The 23,817-nt window shown below is 37.6% G+C and overlaps 1 protein-coding gene across 2 annotated transcripts in view; it reads right to left on the reverse strand.

The window, feature by feature from the left end:
* Window positions 1–23,817, reverse strand: part of EFL1 (elongation factor like GTPase 1) — a 127,226-nt gene that overhangs the window by 71,077 nt on the left and 32,332 nt on the right. For both annotated transcript variants that reach the window (XR_001106997.2, XM_012449458.2), the window contains exons 12-15: window positions 23,472–23,571; window positions 16,216–16,367; window positions 15,790–15,956; window positions 10,300–10,438 (exon numbers count right to left, since the gene is read on the reverse strand). Coding sequence is in view for 1 of the 2 variants with exons in the window: in XM_012449458.2 (XP_012304881.2) it covers window positions 10,300–10,438; window positions 15,790–15,956; window positions 16,216–16,367; window positions 23,472–23,571 (558 nt within the window). In the remaining variant the exon portion in view is untranslated. The remainder of the gene's footprint in view (window positions 1–10,299; window positions 10,439–15,789; window positions 15,957–16,215; window positions 16,368–23,471; window positions 23,572–23,817) is intronic.

The raw sequence follows: 23,817 nt of genomic DNA on the forward strand, positions 1-23,817 counted from the left end.
CTTTTTCTATATAATCACCTTTATAGTAAAAGAGTGGTCATAATTTATTTCTGTAAATAAAATGTCTTAACATAGACATTTAATGTATTGCAAGAGATAAAATCATCTCAAGTTCATATAGAATAAATGTTTAAAGATAGCCTCCAATTATTAAAGCTAAAAGTGACAGAACCAGATTCAAAAATGAATTATTGATACCCTCAAAATCAAACAATACAGGCTGGCAAATACATCAGAATAGAAAATGGTATCCAGAAACAAATTACAGTATGTGTGAGAAACGTGGTAGTGAAACGGTGGGGAAGGAAGCAGGGGCAGGGTAAAGTTTATTCGATATACTGTGCTGGTACAACACCTATCCATCTGGAAAAAAAATAAACCTGAATACCTAGCTTATGGGTTACCTGGCTTATGCCCTAGAAGAGCTTAGCCAGGCACAAGAGAGTTATATAATGTCAAATACTCAAGGAGAAACACAAGGAAGCGTACAAATGCCAAAATAAATGGTAGAAAATAAGAGAATTAAAAAAAAAAAAGGAAATCATTAGTGGAGCTTAAGTCCCTATACAACACACCTGAGAATACTGTACAAAATAACATCTTCAGGCAGAGGCAAGTGAGTCTTGCCTTCTCTTGGGAGCAGCACCCTTGGCTCAGGAGACTGGAAACCAGCTCCAAGCAGCTTCTGGGGGCTAATCTTGGCTTTATAAAGCCTGGGACAATGCTCTCCCCTCCTGCTGACTGGACCACAGCACAGAGAAAATAACAGAAAGATACTCAGACTATTTCTGCTTCTCTAACATCAAACAGCTTTGCCTTTTTCCGTCCAGAACATACCTGGGAGCCTCCCAGAACAACAGAGACACACCAAGGGGAGGAAGAACCAATTAGTTTCAGTGTACTGTCTGAGCTAAACAAAAAATTCCCAGTGATAACATCACCTTGGCTCTGGGAGTTGGATAATCTTAACACATTAAAACATCACTAGCCTGATATTCTTTAACAAGAAATGTTCAGACCAAGAAAGTATTTTGCTTTCACCTACCAAATTCCAGTATGTTTATACTGAAAAGCCAGTGTGTTCACTTCTTTTTTTTTTTTTTGAGACGGAGTTTCGCTTGTTACCCAGGCTGGAGTGTAATGGCGCGATCTCGGCTCACCGTAACCTCCGCCTCCTGGGTTCAGGCAATTCTCCTGCCTCAGCCTCCTGTTCACTTCTAAAGAAATATTTCTATACTTTTTATCTCCCTTAGGTATTGAGAGAATTTTTGAGAGTTTTTTTTTTTTAAGACAGTGTCTCACTCAGGCCAGGATGCAGTGGCATGATCACAGCTCACTGTAGCTCCAACACCTTGGGCTGCAATCTTCCACCTGTGTAGCTGAGACTACATGCACATGCCATCATGCCTGTTTTTTAATTTTTCTATTGTTTGTAGAAACGGGGTCTCACTATGTTGCCCAGGATGCCTGAGAATATTTTAAACTTTGAAGAAATAAATGATGAACACTAAATGCCTTTCGGATGCTCATGTATTCCCTCGAGTAAGCTTATTAAGTGATTGAGTCACACATTCAACCAATATACACTGAACACTCAAGAGATCTTCACCAGGAATAATTAAGTGTGAAGACCTGGGAGGCACAGTCCTTAGGAAATTTGCAGTTAGTCCTCTCCAAATCAGCAGGTATGAGTGTTAGGAAGGTATAAGCTCTGTGCTCATTTACAAAGAGGAGAGGGACTTTCTTTCCTGGCAAAGATGAACTAACTGTCCTCACCCCATGTATAAAACTGGAGAAAGGCCAAGTGCTTTTTAAAAGACCGTAATACAGTTTGTTCCAGGGAAGAACCTATATGCTTTCAACCCCTACTGCTCTTAATTCTGGAGGTTCAGTTGAGGATTTCCTTAGTAAATGATATCTTAAATAAACAAATATATCCTTTTTTTTTTTTGAGACGGAGTTTCGCTCTTGACACCCAGGCTGGAGCGCAATGGCGCGATCTCGGCTCACCGCAATCTCCGCCTCCTGGGTTCAGGCAATTCTCCTGCCTCAGCCTCCTGAGTAGCTGGGATTACAGGCACGCGCCACCGTGCCCAGCTAATTTTTTGTATTAGTAGAGACGGAGTTTCACCATGTTGACCAGGATGGTCTCGATCTCTTGACCTCGTGATCCACCCGCCTCGGCCTCCCAAAGTGCTGGGATTACAGGCTTGAGCCACCACGCCCGGCCATATCCTTTTATTTTAATAAAACAAACTATACTGCAATTGTCTGGGCTGCTTTGTATTTGTGAACCATTATTTTGTCAGAATATCACCTTAGAAGAACATATGCCCATTTATGTAGTTAATAACTTCTTGCAAAAAAAAAAAAAAAAAAAAAAAAAAAGAACTCAAACTTTCACTCTGAATCTACCCTACACAGCTCATGACTTTGTTGATCACATATGTCCTGCCACAGAAGAATCTGAACGATATGGTTACTGCTATCTGTTTCCTTTTCCACTTTGTCTTTAAGCTTGTATTAATACATATGCTTCTCAGTGGAAAACTCTCTCCCTCCTCCTACTTTAAGTCACAGGTTCTGCCTCAGCCACTCCTCCTCTTCCTCCAAAACATCTACTTGTGGAGTGACACTCCAACCAAAATCTGGAGTGGGGCTCCAACATCAATGTTGACAATTCAGGAGTTTTAAGGATTCACCCCTTTTGCCTTGGTTCTCAAAAAAACTAATTCTATCATCTCTGTTATTTCAAACTTTGTCTCAAAAACTATCAAAAAGTTCTGAATCTTTGTAACACTGAGTAACTAGGAATGGGGAAGGAAAGTCAGAGTTTCAGCAACAGACAGTGACTCTGATTTCTTTTCTACATATATTGCTGGAAGACATCTTTCAGATCAACTTCACTAGAATAAAAGAGAACTTTTCCCCCAGAAAAGAATTCAAGTAGTAGCCTACTTGAATTCTTTGTATAAAAAGATTTTCATTTGAATAAATGATGTATTTTTTAAAAGTGGAAAGCGTTCTTTAATCTTCATAATTAAGTACTTCACTTATGATTTTCTTTATGTGTGACTTTGGAGGTCTATTTGTTAATGACAATATTTCTGAAAGAAAGAACCTGAAAGGGACAATAACAATTAACAACTAACCAAATATAGCTGGTTTCGTGGGTGCTAATAGCCAAAATTTTAGGGACCAGAAAATTCCTATGCCATTTAAACAGAAGACAGAACAATAAAAACCATCCCCTAATTTGTGATTTGTTTCATGTACCTAGTATAATGATGATATCAAAACTCCACAAATATATACACAATAAACTACAGATTAAACTTGCAAATATAAATATTTCACTAAACTACTAACAAACTGAGTTCATTGCTCAAGAACATACTTGAAATGTACTCACCTAATACTTTATTCCAGAAATAAAAACTGGGTTAACATTAGGAAATGTGTTAATATGATTCATGGCATAAGTAGATCCCCCCAAAAAAACCTCATATGTGTCACCTGAAATATGTAGAAAAGACCATTTGATAAATCTCAGTATCTACCCACATTTTAAAAATTAACCTAGTAAATAGAAAAAGGAGGATACTTTTTTTTCATTATAAAGACTAGACCAAATATCAGGGTAACATATCTATCTATCTATCTACACACACATATACATATACAACATATATGTATATAAATTCCTCTAACTTAACAAATGAAACAAAGATTCTTATTGCATTACTATTTGACACTCTTCTGAAAATTGCAGCAAATGCATTTAAACAAAGGTGGAGGAAAGCTATATTCAAAGAAGGGATTGTCTCCAAGAGAAAAATATACAGGTTAAAAAACAGTAAAGAAAGTATGATTTTTTAAATAAAAAAAAGCTACTGTATGCTTTTAAAAATTGTTAAGATGGTAAATTTTATGTTGTGTTTTCTTACCACAATTTAAAAAAATATGCACATATATGGACAGAAAACTGATGGTTACCCCTATGATAAGCAATAACTCTTATTTAGCTTATCTGCATTTTCAAAGGGACTAATATTATGGCTTGCACTATACTAAAAAGTTATCTTTTAAAAAGAACTTTAAAACGTTAACTATATATAAAACTATTATATTCAAATAAAAAGACAAATTTTATAATAAAGAAATTATACAAGAAAACACAAATATACAGAACTGAAAATGAAAAAGATAAAGTATACCAGATAGAAAGAATCAAAGATTTTCTGCATCTAGCCCAGTTAGTTTTACAAGTGAACTATTTCAAAACTTTCGAAGAAAAGGTAAGTCTTACATCATATACAAATTTCTCAAGAACAGCACTATACAATATGGTAACCACTAGCCACAGAGTTATTAAGCACTTGAAATATGGCTAGTGCAACTGAAGGGTAAACTTTTAATGCTATTTGATTTCAATCTATTTAAATTTAAGTAAGTGAATGTAGCTAGTGGCTACCAAATGGAGGGTGCAGCTTTAGAGGGTAGAAAAAATGAAAGCTTCCCATTTTGGTATTATGATACCAAGAAAATAATGGCCATTTTAACTTATAATACAAGAAAATTCTAGATAAAACGGTAGTACATTGAAACTAAAAGTGTTTGAAAATAATATGCAATGATCGAGTGCTTTTTTTTTTTTTTTTTTTTTTTTTACTTAGGAATGCAAGGACACCTTAATAATCAGGAAATTAAATATAATTCGTGACATCAATTACAGCAAGCAGAAAAACTCTGTAACTTTGTCTTCAGATGCAAAGAATGCATCAATAAAATTCAGTATCCATTCCTGATTAATAAAAAAAAAAGAAAAAAAAAAAAAACTTTCCCAGGACAATAAAGAAGACATATCATGAATGGACAGGTATTAGTAAACCTGAAACTAAAACACCAGGAGCATTCCCATTAAAATCCGGAAGGAACTAGACAAAATGACAACTATTATTATTTACCATATTCTTATAAGCAATATGAAAATAAAAAGAAATATGACACACTATTAGGCAAAAAGATAATAAAATCATTATTATCTGTAAAAGAAAAGCCATTAAAATCAGTTGAAACTCTTAAAACTAAAAAATGACTATTAGGTTTTCAATGATTAAAATAGATTATCTCCAAATGGAAATGCTGACAATAAAGTACATTTAAAAGAAATTCACTAGTAAGTGAATTAAAAACATCACAAAAGTATCACAAGGTCTTAAGAACAAATACTACTGAGCTTTCCCTTGAAATAAATTAAATCAAATTTGCTAGTAAAACCCTTCAAAGGTTTGTGACTCCTACGTTACCCCACATGACTAAGGATTCACACACACACACACACACACACACACACACACACAGAGAGAGATTATCAACACTGACTTCCTATTGACCCAGCAACCAACCATGGCAGAACTAAAACCAGTTTAGAAAAAGGTCAATTAATATTTATTTTCCTTATGCTGTGAAAAGAAGAGTATCATGTTTCCTCTCAGAATATGTCTCTGAATTTTTAAAGATTTAACCATATGGAAGAGATCTAAAGGAGTATATGAAAAGGCTAAAGATTTGGAATCCTAATTCAATATCCCCTCACATTTTAATAGGAGCCTGTAGCAAACATTTATTTTTAGAGATATTCTCAGTAGGGAACTGAACAAAAGGCTATTGTGTGCTAAGCATGGTGGGGTCTCTCTGGTCCCATCTATACCAATGTTATAAACATCAGGTTAGAATTAAATAACTTTAAACTTTAAATTAACTATTTCCAGACCACAAAATCTATTCTACACTTATCAGCACATATAAGTTCTCTAAGTGACTTACAGCTGAGTTCAAATGTGAAATCTGCATTTTTCAAGTGCCAATAAAAGAACTTTCCTTTGGACTTTGACTGAATAACGCTGAATTGTCCAAGAATGCCATATAATGTTTTCATTTCCTTTTCCAACAAAAATTTTCATCTGCACTTGATAAATTTACTGACTCTGTATCATTTATGATTAAAAGCATATGGGTATCAATCATAATGGTCTCCACTGTTTTCTTATTAAATAGGAATTACAACTTTTTCTCTAAGTTAACAAAAGTAAAAAAGATGAAGTTTACAGGCCTGCCCTGATCACTATGAACATCTCTATGTCTTAATTTATATGTGTCCTGTCATGAGTCTGTTAAAATGCAAAAGGAAACAAGAAATTATCTACGATTAGCAATGTGGTCATTTTAAAACATGTCCACAAATACTCTGACATGCCTCCCATCAAAAGGCAGAGTCAGTTCCCTCCCTTTGAACATGGGCCAGTTGCAGTGACTCACTTCTAATAAACAGAATGTGGCAGAAGTGGGGCTGAAGGCTTTGAAGGCTAGGTCATAAAAGGTGATCTACCTTCCTCCTGGCTCTCCCTGTTGGGTAGCTCACCCGTAAAACCTAGCCACCATCCTGTAAGGAAGCCAAGTAGCCATATGGAAAGGGCTTAGTTCCACTCCCAACCAAGGTTCCAGACAACAACCCGCATCAGCCTCCAGACATGTGCTTGAAAGAGCTTCCATATGACTTTAGCCCCCAGGCTTTGGACCATCTCAACAGAGACCACGTGGGGCTGAGCATGGCGACTCATGCCTGTAATCCCAGCACTTTGGGAGGCCTCGGCGGGCGAATCACCTGAGATCAGGAGTTTGAGAGCAGCCTGGCCAAGATGGTGAAACCCTGTCTCTACTAAAAGCACAAAAATTAGCTGGGGGTTGGGGTGGGTGCCTGTAATCCCAGCTACTTGGGAGGCTGAAGCTGGAGAATCACTTAAACCCAGGAGGTGGAGGTTGCAGTAAGCTCAGATTGCGCCATTGCACTCTTGCCTGGGTGACAAGAGGGAAAGTCCGTCTCAAAAAAAAAAAAAAAAAAAAGACACCACGTGGAAGAGACAAGCTATTCCCACCAAACCGTGCCTGAACGGCAGATGCTTGAAAAAATAAGAGCCATCTTTATTTTAAGCCAATAAGCTTTGAGTGTTTTATTATGCAACAACAGGTAACTGGAACACAGAGATTATTTCAGCCAAATGCAGCCATCTTATTCTTTCCATTTCCCTGAGAAGACAAATCTGTTTCAAAGAAAAAAAAAAATGTGCTGACATACCCTCAGTCAACTCACCCTAGAAAGCCAAAAGCTGAAATCCCAGCATTTATTACCTGTGGCTGCCAGCTAGCCTTCTCTCGGGAAGTTTTATTCTCGCCCCTTAATATACCAGACTCTCTTGCCTCTTCTGTCCTGTCTTAAACTTACTCCCAGCTTTGAAAAGTTGCTTTTATTAAACACCGTAGCTTATGAGACTGCGGCTACTGCTAACATATGCCACATATTTTTAAATCAAGGAACAAGTAAAAATTTGCCTAAAAAAGTAATTCTTTGACTTTGAGGCAGGTAACCAGTTCAAGATGTCTTAATAAAGCCATTAAAATGGGTTATCAACCAAACCAAGTAATCATATCAAAACATTTACTGTTCCTCCTAATAAACATGAGCGAGGGAAACATCCTAATTACTGAAATAAGGTTTTTCTTTAAGAAACACAGCCTAAATATTAAAAGCTAGAAGTGATCTTGAAGATAATCTAGTTTAGAACTTTTTTTAAGCCACTGAGAAACTGACAAAATCCAGGGAAGGTCGTTATGACATAAGCAAAACATGTTTCCCTCACTCCATCTCCACCTAGGATGTCAACCTGCCATAATATAAGGACAATTTAAAACTTTAATTTTGTAATTTACTAAAAAAGTACAAATACAATTTTGTTAGTATTTTATAGCTACAGCAATAAAATGTACTCGCTGCAATGTTATTTAATGCTTTGTCTTTAAAGTTTAGGATACATGACAAATCCTGGTTATGATAAATAAAAGTAGCCCTGGGAATCCATAGTCTTCTTGTAAAAAAATTAAAAGTGGCTGTTCTATTTCTATCATAAGCAATATTGGTAATCATTGCTCTAGTCCAAATCATTCGGAAAAACAAGCCCAGCAAGGTTACATAACTGGCCTGAGGCCATGTAACTAGTTAGTGGCAAAACTATGGCAAAAATTTTGGTATACTCATGCTTTCTAGTCATGAGGGGGACTCAAATAGATTTCAATTAATAAAAGAAAAACAATTACTATATCTTTCAATTCAAAAAGCCCTATCGAAGTGGCTGGCAGCATTGCAATTCCTTCAGTGTTACACTCACAATCCTTCCAGGGGACTATCCTGTTTCCTTAATATAAAGAAAACAGAACCTTACTGGAGGGACCTCAGGCATCACCAGGTGAATGGAAGGCAAATGCAGCTAAGAGTCTGGACTGGCCATTCAAAAGCCATTCACAACTCCAATATTTTCTGCCTTAACTACAGAGACTGAAAGAGAAAAACACCCAATCCCAGGCCTCCCTGGCAGGTAGGAGTGGGCATATGACAAAATTACAAAAATGAGAATATATACAGAAGTCAGTACAGAGGCATTTCTTTCCAAATAAAAACATAATCCTGTTAGGTCTTGGCTCCTGTGTGCTCTTCCTGTGAAGAATGTGGGTGTGATTCTCAGAGACACAAGGCCATCTTGCTTCTATGGGAACAAAAGCCACATGCTGAGCCACTGGCTCCCTGATGACACAGAAGAGTCAAGACAACAGCCCTGGACTGTCCACCCTTGGGCTTCCTACTAAATGAAGTTTAAGACTATGCAGTTGGTGTACTGGTTACTTGTAGCTAAATACAATCTTAACTCTTCTAGGAAATAAAGCTGGTTTTTCCTCTTCAATCCATTTTGTCCCAAAGTGGTTGTCGATCTGGCTTAGTCTTATATAAGTAAATTTGGTAAACAAGGATTTAGTCACCTTCATTCTTATCCCACGTTGTGCTACCATCTAACTTTTTTAAAAGGTCAATAAAAGAAGTCAAGGTATATCTTTTAACTAAGAATGAAAAATTTTAGCTTATAGTAGGTTGTCTCCCTGTACCATATGGCAGAGCTGAGGTTGCCTTGGGAAGCAAAAGAGAGAAATGGTTTCCCTACTGATATACCACTTAACCTCAGTCCTGGACAGCATCTAGAAATTGAGCAACAGAAAGAAAAAGAAAACCAGAAACTAATGCATGCCGCACTCTCATCCTCTACTAGGGAAAGAACACAAACACCAGGCCTTAATGAGAGAACATTGTATAAAAACCATTCACTCAACAAATACCTTTTCTTTCCCTTGAGCATCATGCTGGAGATCTTATACCTCACGTTCCATTTAATCTGAGCGATACAGTAATCTCAAGGAAGACTTATGAACAAAAGTAGGGTGTTTTCTATTCTTCCAATGTCCTTTCCGATGAAGTTAGCTGTGGTAGCTTATAAAGATATATCAATTGTTAAGGTTAAATAGCATTTTCCAAAGAGATGGAAGAAAATAGGTAACACTGATGAGAAGCTAAGAATTCCACAAATTTCATGCCAAAAAATTAAATAAAGAAAAGAATATATCTCCGTAGGGGAATGGAAACATGCTTTGGCAAATGTCTTGGATTCAAGTCCCGCAAAATCCAGACAAACCATTAGCTATTCTGGACTAAGAGACTAGATCTTTTTTAAAAAAGTTAAACCTTTGTCTAAAAAGTTGAGAATTCCCAAATCAAACGATCACTTAGTAAAATAGCTTTATAGCTGACAATGACCCTAAGGGTTCAGAGTCTAACAGTTCAATGGGATACAATATTCTGTAATATACTCTGGATCCAAGAGAAATTTCTTAATTTGAATCTTTAAGGTTGCACTAAGAGATGCACATGAGAAGCAGAAGTCAAACAAGTGATAACACTGAAGAGATGAAGAATAATATTCACAGATACCAACTGACAATCAACTAATCTTACCAAAGCAATACTCAAAGGATAAAAGCATTGGGAAAAAAGCAATGAGTTTAAATAGACCTTCATATCAGAATAGCTTCCAACAATTTAGAATCTAATAGGTAGAACTTTATCTCAGCAAGAATTTCCCCTTTCACGCTCAAATAAATGGAACTCCAGCTTAGGCTAGAGCATTTACAAATGACTTAAGCAATGCATTTTTAAAACAGAGCAGTATAATTCACAGCAAGTAACTGATCTACATGTTTGTTACTCCAATGCACTAAGTTACAGAAAACAGAAAAAAAAATTATCAAACTGAAGAGCAGATTAAAGTTATTCCCTTCAAAAATTTCACTAAATTTTCAGTGACATGTTAGATAACCTCCCAGAATAGAATATGGATATCATAAACAGCATTACTCTACCTAGCACATTTCCTGGAGGTACCTCCTCTAGATATTCCAGTTCTCTTCCCATCAGAAGATACAGGTTTTCCAGAGCACAGTATGCCATGTGGGGGACTGGGGGGAGGTCATCTGGTGGAGCTGAGAAGCCTAATGGTACCTGGGCAAAGAAAAATGATTGAAGACAAGTTAGGAGGCATTTGGAAGCATTAATTGGTATTCATAAAGTTATTTTTATTCATCGGTCAGATATGGTACAGCAACATTTCATGTAAACCTGAAATATGAATATTTGAAATGGTGTGAGAAAATATAAGTCTCACTTTAAGAATAAAATTTTAAATACTGAAACCTCTCAAATACTAAAAAATTGTTCAGATTCCCATTCAATCATAAGCTTTATGGGTAAGTAATATAAATTCTGTTGTGAGCTGGTATTGCCAATTTAGCTGATCCCCACAGCCCCTTGTTAAGTTATGTATGTGAACCACATCATACACCAGTTCTGGTGACTACTGCGCTATTATTTGAACACTCATTATTACTATTATCATTTAAAGTTGTTTTACTCTTATTATAATGTTCTTCAAGTATTCAACAAGGGCTGGTGTTAGTGCCAAGTAACACATAAAAATAACTTTGTAAAGGTAGTTAGATATGATAAAAATGCCAAAAACAAAACAAAACAAAAAAACCAAACTGCTATTATATGCTATATTGTTCATTTGGAGAGCATGCTATGAAACATTAGGAACACTAATGAGAGGACAGAGTACATTTACAGCAAAAATATACTACAAGTACAAGTATATTCGATTTATTAGCTCCCAGTATATCATATTTATTCTTATGAAATTCTGTCTTAAATGATTCAAGTTTTGCATTGTGTGAAGTCTTAAGAAATATATCTACTATATAAATGGAAGTACCCAGAAAGCATTTCAATCAAACAATCAACCTATCTTTGGTGCTCATAGGCCTCGGGTGCTGCCCTGATGCTATGAAAGAGAAAAAATGGCTAAGATACAACATATACAAAGATGATTAGCATCGCAAGCACAGAGTGACTAACAAAAAAGTAGTACAGGCAAGTCAATTTATAAAGGTTCAGAGGAAGGAGAGGTTCTTGTGCTAGGGTAGACTCTAGAAACTTCACGAAAATGATGACCTTTCAGGCACATATTACATCTAAATGTATGTGTTCTGAAACAGTGACAACTCAAAGTAGCTCTAAAGACAGGCTGCAGAGAAATAAAAATTATAAGAACCGAATAGAAAGAAATAGAATCATCTACTCAGTATGACTGTCCACTTAAAACAAGCTACAGATAAACTATAATTAGTAAGACAGCTTAGCAAGGTGGCAAAAATGCAAGATCGAAAGTTAATTATACTTCCATAATTAGGAATAGAAAATGCATAAATAGAATAAATAGCAAGAAATGGAAAATATGTATATTTAAAACAATGATTTTTGGATTAGCAACAAAATATAAGATAGCTGGTAATATATCTAACAAAAAGGATCAAACCTCTTTATAAATAAAACTGTAAAACTTTGCCTGTAATCCCAGCACTTTGGGAGGCCAAGGCAGGTGCATCACGAGGTCAAGAGATCGAGACCATCTGGTCAACATGGTGAAACTCCGTCTCTACTAAAAATACAAAAAATTAGCTGGGCATGGTGGCGCGTGCCTGTAATCCCAGCTACTCAGGAGGCTGAGGAAGGAGAATTGCCTGAACCCAGGAGGCGGAGGTTGCGGTGAGCCGAGATCGCGCCATTGCACTCCAGCCTGGGTAACAAGAGCGAAACTCTGTCCAAAAAAAAAAAAAAAAAAAAAAAAAAAAAACTGTAAAACTTTATGAAAAACATTTAAAATGACCTAAGTAGATAAATAAACCCAATACATTCATGGATGGAAAGATCTTGTATTATAAAATGTTGATTCAAGCTAAATAGGTGTATGGACATAAAGTAATTCCAATCAAAGCCTCAACAGGCTTTTCACAGAAGTTGACAAGCAGACTGTAAACCTGATACACAGGAGCAAAGAGTCGGGAACAAACAAGACACTAACAAAGAAAAACATGGTAAAGGGATTAGGCCTTTTTGATGTCAAAACATTTAGAAATGAAGAGCACTGAACAGAGACAGAGACAAACAGAAAAAATAAAATTAGTCCAGAAACAGATCTATGTATATAGGTAATAATCTGATTTATGACAGAGTGGACAAAGCAAATTAGTGAATGAAGATGGACTATTCAATGATGTTACAACAGTTGGACATTTATATGAGGAAAAAATGAACTTGGATCCCTTCTTCACAAAGATTGAATATTTAAACATGAAAGGTAAAATATTAAGCTTTTAAGAGAAAGTTTTGTGACTTCAATATAGACTTAATTTCAATTTGCTTAAGATACAAAAAGCAAAACCCATAAAATGATAATTGGACTACATTTAAATTAAGAACTTCTGCCTATTAAAAGGTACCAAACAGAAAGTCAAAACAAATTTTACACTGGAGAAGAAATTTGCAAAACTCAAACTGACAAGAAATTAGTATCCAGAATATACAAAAGACATCTAAAAAGCAGTATTTAAAACAATAAAGTAGCATAATAGAAAAACAGGAAAATGACTCCAAGAACTATTAATATCTTCACACGAGATCACAAAATTGATCGATAAACATGTTAAAGGAGTAACAAGGAAAGTGTAAACTAAAAGTGCGAAACACCATATCATACCCATCAGACTGGCAAAAATGAAAAGCCTAACAAAACCAAATTTTGGTGAGCATGTGGAATAACGGGAACTGTTAAACACTCCTATTGGGAGTATAAATCAAAACTGCTTTGGAAAACAAATTGGAAGTATCTTGCTAAGCAGAAGATTACCAAGGCAACTCCACTATAGGTATATTCCCTAGAATTTCTTGTAAATGTGCATAAGGAGATATTTACCAAAAAACAAGATAGTATTACTTAGATTTGCAAAATAAAACGAAAGCAGTAAATATACAGTGACCAAAAAAGTGTGTAAATAAAATGTACATTTAAATAAAGGAATCCGATGCCACAGTGAACAATAAACAAATTGTTAAGTTAAAAAAAGGCAAGTTGTAGAGCAACTACAGTAAAATTCCATTTATACAAAGTTTCAAAAGCATGCAAATGTGACAATATTCTTTAGAAATGCATACACAGGTTGTAAACTATCAAGAAAAGCAAAAGAAGGATGTGGCAGACGGACTAAAGGTGCCCTCCCATGATGCTTGCTTCCTGGTGTTCACACCTTTGTTTAGAAACCTCCTTCCCCTGAGTGTGAGTGGGACCTGTGACTTGCTTCTTCTAACAAACAGAATATGACAAAGGTGATGGGACGTCACACTGTGATTCTATACCATCATACAGGACTCTGTCTTACTAGATGTATTCTAGTCTCCTGTATGGTTTGATGAAGTAAGTCTCCAAGTTGGGAAGGTCCACATGACAAGAAACTGTAGGTGGCCTCTAGGAGCTGAGGGCAGCCAATGGCCAGAAAAAATGTGAGACTCTCAGTTCTACAGGTGCAAATATAGGAATTCTGTCAACAACCTTTAGCGAGCTTGGAAGCAGGTTCTTCATCAGTCAATCCTCCAGAGGAGAATGCAGCCTGGCCAACATTCTGACTGCAGCTTTGTGAGACTCTAAGAAGATGCAGCTAAGCCATGTCTGCTTTCCTAACCCACAGAAACTGAGATAATAAAATGTGTAATGTTTGAAGCTGCTAAATGTGTTGTAATCTGTAATATGCAGTAACAGAAAACTAACACAAAGGATAAACACAAATTCTGGGTAGGGGTGACTTTGGGAGTAGGTCTGAAATATTTCACCTTTTTTTTTTTTTTTTTTTGAGACAGAGTTTCGCTCTTTTTACCCAGGCTGGAGTGCAATGGCACGATATCGGCTCACCGCAACCTCCGCCTCCTGGGTTCAGGCAATTCTCCTGCCTCAGCCTCCTGAGTAGCTGGGATTATAGGCAGGTGCCACCGTGCCCAGCTAATTTTTTTGTATTTTAAGTAGAGACGGGGTTTCACCATGTTGACCAGATGGTCTCGATCTCTTGACCTCGTGATCCACCCGCCTCGGCCTCCCAAAGTGCTGGGATTACAGGCTTGAGCCACCGCGCCCCGCCACCGTTTTTTTTTTTTAAGCAGTTGGAATTAGGTTTTATGGTGCTCTGATTACTGAAATAAGAAGCCATTTGCACTGTCAATTTATTGTATCATTCCTGCTTAAGACATGAGACACATAAGCAACTGATTTCAACCTGCAGCAAAGACACACTATGCAGAGATAAATCGGGTTGTTCATGGAATTTGTAATGGCAAATAAACCAGTGTTTCACTAAATAACAATTTCTTACTCATTTACTTTCACAAAAAAATAAAAAAATTGACACTTTACCCTTACTGAGAAACAGCAAACTATCAATTATGTCTAAGCCAAGATAATCATAGATGAGTTTTTATACATATATCATATTCAGACTCCCAAAAAGTATAACCCTAGGCACACCAAGTGTTGTGCCCCTTCTTGCTATATTAGAACATGCCATAACTTAATAAAGACTGCTTAACTGCCACACAGCACTGTACTCTCCAAGGATTAAACTGCTAAAACTGATGGAAAAAGCATTGAAGGCAAAGAAAAACTGATGGCAGAGACTTTCTTCAATTGCTATCTCCTTTTCTCTCACTTGTAGCCAAGTACCACAGCTTCCCTGGTTTATCTACAGATAGGCTGCTTCCTGCACAGAAAGGAGCATGTGCTTTTCTGCTTGTGATGATGCTCCACAGTGCCAGCTGACAGTTTCCTAACTTACTGCTTTGTGCTGATCCAGACTGGCTACCTGGACCTCTGGCATCGTCTTCATCCCATGACCTCTATGATTTAATTACGATGTATATATCTTGCTTACTTCCAAAAATGTTTTGAGATATCTCTATCCTGTGATCTGTTTTGCCCCTTGGCTCAGGCATTTTTAGATGTTGCCTGCTCACCTGCTTACAGACTCTCCTGAACAGTCTCAGGGTCTGTGTGCCATGCAACTTCTGCCCATTACCTGCTCACTGCCCATACCTCTGGCTTGAGCCAACTAGTTTTTGGAACTTCCCATTTCTCAAAGATCAGCCATTGCCCTGACTCCAGCATGACATCTTCTCTTAGCAGTTCTTTTCTCCAACCACAGGTGATTCTTGCCTTGAAAAGAAAAGCCTTATAATTAAATAAGGCCTGAAACTTTGGTTCACATACTGAATTGATTTCCTAAATGCTACTAATTGAGACATACATGACAAATGTTATCAAAGCAACACCAAAGGAGATACAAAGAGTCACTCAAGTGTGCCTTGCCAGAGACAAAGTAAGTCTACCAATAAGATCATCACCAGTCCCAATCAAATGTGAAAAGATATCAGACCCTTGAGAAACAATATTCAAATGTTTTACTTTCAATTCTTACCCTTCGTAAAAACTCAAGAGGACTGTATTTGGGCCCCAGGACAAAAATTTTCTTTCCTCTTCGAGCCACACCACTGAACACTCGAGCAAATGCAATAAAAGACTCATGGTTGTTTTCCTCCTGGGGCACAGGTTTAGGGGTCATACTTTCCACCTGTTGCTCGTCACCTGCCAGAAACAAAAAGATAATTAGTGCCAAGAATGCCCTCTTTAATTCAAGAACTGCCTGGAAACACAAAAGGAAGAGTGAATATGATGTTTGGTCCAGTTTCAGAAAAAAAAAAACAAAACAAAACACCAAGAATGAAAAGAATATTGACAAAAACTATGATTAAAGCTTAAAAAACTCAAGAACTAAAGGATGAGTGTCCCAAGTTAAGCAAAAAGGCAAACACTTTGCAACAGAGCCTGCTTAGGAAAGCTATACCTCTTGGCTCATCTCCTTTTGGACATGTTTCAAGGGCACTCCCATCTTGGGTGGGCTCCAAGGGTGCCTGTCCCTGCGCTGCTGCAAGCTTCTCTGCATGCCTTTGTCTTGCACGCTCACGTCTCTGAGCAATTTCTTCTTGAGTGAGAGGCCTACAGGATATCACAAATATGTTATCATCTGGCAACATCAAGCATCTCTCAGTTTATTCATAAAGTAGGGAAATAGCAAGTATTGATATGGCTGGATAAGATGAAGATTGGTCCCAGCTCCATTCCAGGCAGTTTTCTACAAGTCCTCTCCCTATCTGTAGCAATACGAGAGGGCCTATCAGCCTCTAATAATGCTGTGTCCCAACTATTCTGAGCTTATGAACTGACGTGCAAGAGCCCAAGTCCCCAAATGGAGCAATGTACAATAGTATGGAACCTTTTTCAGATACCTATATTCCTTCTGGAATAGGCAAAGAACAGGAAGAAGGAAGGGAAACAGTGACAGATATCAGGGCATGGAACAGCCCTGGCAGGGAAACAGGCATAAGGCCTCAATAACTGGGGTTCAAGACGAAGGGTTCAGGATGAGTACTGGCAATTCATCAGGACTAGAAGGTCGAACTGAAATGATCAGCCACTGTGTTAGACCCAAGAAGTACCATCAAAGAAAGGGAGTATGTGGGTGTGTATGTGTGGTTTTCTCTGGGGGTGAGAATGAGAGGAGGTAAGCGAGGTAATTAAATTCTTTCTCCTAAAGAATTACCCTCATGTCTGTCAGGACACAGAGAAGGTATTTAGAGTTTTAATACTAAAAAGGTCTTGGCAAAAGGGGAGCACTAAGTCAAATACAAATGGGCATTCTGTTTCGGAGTTTGGGTTTGAAAGGTAGAAACTAGGCAGGTAGACTGCTTCCTAGGACTTGGATCCCTTCCCATGTAGAAGTCCTTATGAACCTACCTGCATGCTCAACCCCAACACATGAACAAGACCAATCCATGTCCTAAGGCTGGTAGAATAACAGCATCTTTAGCCCTATACTCCGGGACTGAGCATCAAAGCACTCAGGCTAATCCTCTGGTCCCAACTTTATGCTCCAGCTCTGGAAGCTGAACAACTCTTCCTTGTCCCAACACTTTGTGTCTCTCTCCCGTGACATTATGATTCCTGCTTTCTTCCCCAATCTCAGCCCTCACACCTAACTGATAACCTTCATCTCCACCTTGCCATGCCATATTCCCCTCCTCTCTCCCTAAGCACTAGAAGCCATGCAAGTAGTCATTCTGCATAGGCCTTCCAAATGGCCACATACCCTAGGGCTCCTGATGCAAAGTGGCCAACTCCTTCTACCTATTTCATGTAAGCTAACCTGGAAGGTGACTGCTTAAATCACTGACTGTCCACTGCTATACTCTTCAGATACCTGTCTGCTAGACAAGACTTCTCTAGTCCTAGTGTCCACTACACACTAGTTCTGCCTTCCTTAGCACCTGTCCCTCAAAATCGATGAGTTCAATTCCAAGAGTAGGCCCTTCTGCTCAGACCCACTCTGCTGCAGGTCACTGGGCTGTGCAATAGAATACAAAACCATGAGAAACAATCCTTGAGCCTGGCTTGGTCAGGTGTCTCATTAGGAAATCAAAACCGATGGCACTAGGAGGCCACACCACCACTGCAAGACACAAGCTCCTCATTACAGGAAGCTCTAAATGTCAGAACTTTCAAATAGAGAATGAACTCTGCTTCCTCACAATTTCTAGCCATGCTTGCAGTTGGTCCTCTGGAGCAACATCTTAACAAACCTGCTTCCCTCCCGTTTCCTTTGAATCACCTGCGTTCATGCCTTCCCCCATCCCTTCTTTTCCCTAGGCTGAGCACGCTAGCTGTTTCTTCAACCAATCCATAGACAACTTTTCTTGTTTCTAGACTTTTGCTAAAAACTCATAAGAATATCTGTCAAGTGTGAATTAAAATATAAATGCAGACACATTTTTATTGTTAGTGTAGGGAGGAAAAAATACCAAAGGTATCTGCTAGCATCTAAAGAGAAATGGTCTCTTCCAATGGGTTTATCACGACGATCCAGAGACTGTGTTAATCACTTCACATATATTATAGCACACAACTGATCACAAGAATTAAATAAAATAGATATCATATTCCTATTTTACATATAAGAAAAAGGAGACTTTGAAAACTTAAGTAATCTGACCCGAAGTCACACAGATATTAAATGGAGGAGCCATAATTCAACTCCAGATCTGTGTGGCTCTAAAGTCTATGTTCATTATCATCATGTTGTGTCTTGCCTTCAGAAAAAATTAAAGATGATAAAATCATCATCTGAAGTAAATGTGGTTTCATTTTAGTTTGAGTGAGAAAATAAGTGTATTTGTTCCCCTTGCAGATTAAATCCTCCTCTGCCTAAGTCATGAAGTGATCTGGAATAATCAGCATGTACAGTCATTAAGTAAGCATCAACTGTATAAATGCTTGCTGTCTATTTATGTATCTAACCATCCACCCAGTTAACAACTACTGTGCGCCATGCACTGTTGTGGGCACTAGGAATGACGTTAGAGAGGAACAAAGCAGATAGTAATCAGCAAGGATGTGTAAAAAGTACCCATTGTGTATCCAGTATTTGTTAAGAACAAGGAGAAATTTAATTAGAAGAAAATGGGGCCCTACTAGTAAGGAAACAGCTGTGAGAGGTAAGTTATTTATGTCAAGTTAAACTAACCATGGAGGTTACTTCCTGAAGGGACAATAGTCACTAATACTGAGATGAAGGAGACCAGAGGTGAGAATGTTGACTGAAGAGTCAAATGTCAGATTGGAAGGCGAATTTGAAGGGGCAAAGAAAAGAGGCAAAAACACAAGAACAGAGGTGAAAGTCCTGTAACATCCCACACTTCATTTACAACCAAAGCAGCACTGCTGAGCAGTGAGTAAAGGTCAGCATCTTTGTTAAGTCAGGGGAAAACTTTTTTAGGCTTTGTGGGTGCCTAATCCCGTTTCCTGCCTTACTTTTCTCCCTGGCACATATCACTAATACACTGTACTCTATACTAAAGGAAAATAATACTCTGCTATTCCTGGCTTGTATATCTAATACACTATAGATGAAAATGCTATCAAACCAATTTCCAATGGTACGTTTCCCCAAATTTTAAAAACAATAAAACCTAAATGAAAAAAAATCAGCTAGAAGATGGAAAAGAACAAAGTAATGATGATCTTCAGGAATACCTGAAAACACTATATTATTACATAACAACTGCTGAAACCGATATATTGGTTAAATAAAAAAATGACGGGAGAGAGATCCAAGATGGCTGATCAATAGCAGCTCGGGCTCCTAGCTCCCAGTGAAAGAGCAGAGAACGAGAGGACGCCACACTTTCAGACGAATATTAGTTGCTCACGGACCAGGAGATTCCCAGCAGAGGAGCCCCACGTGTCGCCAGGGCGACTCTTGTGGCCGGCGCGGTGGTTTTGCTGGTGCCTTAGCACGCCAGTTTTTGGTGCAGAGTCCGGAGACTCCCAGGCAGAAAAGCACCATCAATCTTAACACCGCTATTTTGGCCGGCGCAGTGGACTGCTCAGATTTCGGCGCTGGGAATCAACAAGTTGGACGTCTGCTCAGAGACCTAGTTAGAAAGTCGGTAATTACAAAGACAACAGAGGGATAAATATATAATGAAGGGAAGAAATCAGTGTAAAAAGGCAGAGAATACTCAAAATCAGAATGCCTCTCCCTCTACAGGGGATCGCAATTCCTCATCAGTAACGGAACAAGGCTTAATAGATTACGAGTGTGTTCCAATAACAGAAGCAGGCTTCAAAACGTGGGTGATAAGAAACTTCTGTGAATTAAAAGAACTTGTTCTAACCCAATGCAAAGAAACTAAGAACCCTGAAAAAAGGTTTGACGAAATGTTAACGAGAATGGACAATTTAGAGAGGAATATAAGTGAATTGATGGAGCTGAAAAACACAACACGAGAACTTCGCGAAGCATGCACAAGTTTAAACAGTCGAATTGATCAAGTAGAAGAAAGGACATCAGAAGTCGAGGACCAGCTCAGTGAAATGAAACGAGAAGATAAGATTGGAGAAAAAAGGATGAAAAGGAATGAGCAAAGTCTCCAGGAAATATGGGACTATGTGAAAAGAGCTAATTTACGTTTGATAGGTGTACCTGAATGTGACGAAGAGAATGAATCCAAGTTGGAAAATACTCTTCAGGATATCATTCAGGAAAACTTTCCCAACCTAGCAAGGCAGGGTAATATTCAACTCCAGGTAATACAGAGAACACCACAAAGATATTCTTCAAGAAGACCAACCCCAAGGCACATAATCACCAGATTTATTAGGGTTGAAATGAAGGAGAAAATACTAAGGGCAGCCAGAGAGAAAGGTCAGGTTACCCACAAAGGGAAACCTATCAGACTTACAGCAGATCTCTTAGCAGAAACCCTACAAGCCAGAAAAGAGTGGGGACCAATATTTAACATCCTTAAAGAAAAGAACTTTCAACCCAGAATTTCCTATCCAGCCAAACTAAGCTTTATAATCGAAGGAAAAATTAAATCCTTTGCGAACAAACAAGTACTTAGAGACTTCACCACCACCAGGCCTGCTTTACAAGAGCTTCTGAAAGAAGCACTATACATATAAAGGAACAACCAATATCAGCCTTTCCAAAAATATATCAAAAAGAAAAGAACATTAACACAACGAAAAATTTACACTAACTAATGGGCAAAACAGCCAGCTAGCATCAAATGCTAGTATTAAAGTTATATATATTCTAATTGGATAAAAAGCCAAAACCCATTGCTATGCTGCATCCAGACCCATCTCACATGCAACGATACACAAAGACTCAAAACAAAGAGAAGGAGGAAGATTTATCAACCAATCAGAGAGTAAAAATAAACAAATAAAAAGCAGGAGATGCAATTCTCGCCTCTGATAAAGTAGACTTTAAAGTAACAAAGATCAAAAGAGGCAAAGAAGGACATTACATAATGGCAAAAGGATCAATGTAACAAGAAAAGCTAACGATTTTATAGATCAACGAGACAGAAAATTAACAAGGACATCCAGGCCTTGAACTCAGACCCGGAACAAGTAAACTTAATAAACATTTATAGAACTCTCCACTTCAAATACATAAAACATACATTACCACCTCACACCTATTCCATAACTGACTACATAATTGGAAGTAAATCACTCCTCAGTAATCGCATAGCATTTCATAGGTTTAAATGAAATATTGGTTGGCTGCTCGTTTGTGATTTTCTTCCCTTATTCCTTCCTGTTTACATCAAGTATAATTAATGGTATAAAAGAGGTTTTCAATACCCATTACTAAACTGCATTCTAGCCTGGGCAAGAAAGCAATACTCCCATTCTCTCTCTCTCTTTCTCTTCCTTTTTCCTCCTCTTCTTTATTCTTTTTCAAAAAAAAAGACAAAAAAATCAGTAAACAACTTCATGGAATGGAATCAACTGCACTCCTAGAAATATACTAAAATCAGAAAAGCATATGATGAATTATTAAGAAAAATGTTCACAAAAAATGTAATTAAGAGTGGAGGCATAATAATACTATTATTCATCAGTAAGAAAATGAAGGATGTGAAGAGGCAGGAATTTTAAATGACATAAATACATATATTTGAAATCTTAACAGTAAATTTCCAATTCTCTGATATTTTCTGAAATGATTCTACTGGAATCTCTCAGATACTCCCAACAGCCAAAAACATTCAATCTCCTAAAACTGTTACTACAAGAAATTGTTACTACATGTAGCACTGAAATACTATCTAGGAGTAGCCTCAATACAAAATTAGACATTCATTCGTTCCATTATTCACTCATTTACTCACTCATCTAGCCACTCATTCACCCATTCACTGACCTGTTCATTCCCTCATTCGGATATTCATTCATTCACTCTTCATTTACTCATTCATCTATTCTTTATCTTCAGGGCAAAAATTATTGAATACTCCCATGTCCAAATCACTAGGGAATGTCCAAATCACTAAAAACAATACATAACCTTTCTCCTGAAGGACAAACAGAATTTTATCAGAAGAAAAGAAGGCTTCTTAGATGAAGGAACAGCACAAGCAAAGATATGACATTTGTTCAGACACTAGTGTATAAGAGAAACTAGTATATTAGAGAAACAGAAATAAAAATCTAGTCAAAACATGGTTTGGGGTCAGGTCACGCTGGGTCTGAAATGCCACTAAGACAGGTCAAGTTTCTTTTGCAGGCTGATGATCTGACCTTTAGTCACTCACATATCATTTTCATGACTTCTGCTATATCTGCATATTATTTAATACTTACATAAGTGGACATTTTACTCAATAAAACTTTAAAATCTCATTACTGTAAAAGCTTTATCACTTGACATACATAGGCGATACACATGAAAATAAATATGACAACTAATTAAATTAAAACTTGTTTCCCTAAGTACCACTGAAATCATCGCCAACACTTCACACTTGAATCAAAACTGCTCAAGGCAGTGAAAATCATTAAGGGATTTTCAGCAAGAAACTTACATCTTCATAGCTGAATCTTATAAAGATCACTCTCAAGGAAGAATGCCAAGTGAATCGGTGGAACTGGTGGAACTAAAGATGGGGCAGGAGAACCAGCTGGGAGGTTGCTGCAACAATATCCACAAGAGATGAACAGAATCTAACTAGTGGGGAAGGCAGCAGAGACAGAAGGAGGGCAACACACATGAAAAACAGAAAATGTAGAAGAGATAGACTCCCCAAGACTCTGCAACATAAGAAAGATTCCTCTCCCACACCCACCACACCATACACACATAATACACACAGGGAAGCAGAAATACTCATACAGTCATAATCTCTACTGAGGTAGACAGAATTAGATGCGACAAGGCAGGCTGAGATTAGAACTCACCTGACATGTTCAATAAAACTTAACTGTTGCTACTACTATTAACACTACTCTTCAAACTTACATCAGTTCAATTCAATGTCCCAGAGCTGATTTCAACAGCTTTCTCTTACAGAGATATCACAAAACGACACATTTCTGTACAAATTGTGTGCTACCCTGGGGATTGGCTTGATGTGAATTCTGGGTTGAGGAGGAAAAGCATTATCTGTGCCCCCTCACCCACACCCCAACTACATCCCACCAAACATACGCCATATTCCTAACCCAGCCCAACTTTCCCCTTTCCCTTACCTTGGCTTATTCTGAGGCAAGGCCTTAGCATCAACTGCAAACATTTTGGAAACAAATATAATAACTGGAGCAGTGTCCTCACTTCCACATTTCATAAAAGCTAAACAAATAGGAAGTAAAAATGTCACTATTTTTTTCCATTATTTAAAAAAACAGATTTTTCTGGAAAACAAAATGTTTAGATCATGGCATCATCTAAATACATAAGAAGTTCATAACTTTTTCCAACTATGATAAAGATTTTAATTAGAAAAGCATAAGATTGCTAGGAAAGAATAGCAGAGCAAGAGCAAACAGAGTTGGCAGAAATAAGGCAAGAAAAGCAGCAAATTTGACAAAGTGAGGG

This window comes from Aotus nancymaae, unplaced genomic scaffold (genome assembly GCF_030222135.1).
Source record: "Aotus nancymaae isolate 86718 unplaced genomic scaffold, 86718_ANA_hifiasm-v0.15.2.pri h1tg000064l_0, whole genome shotgun sequence".
Lineage (NCBI taxonomy): Eukaryota > Metazoa > Chordata > Mammalia > Primates > Aotidae > Aotus > Aotus nancymaae.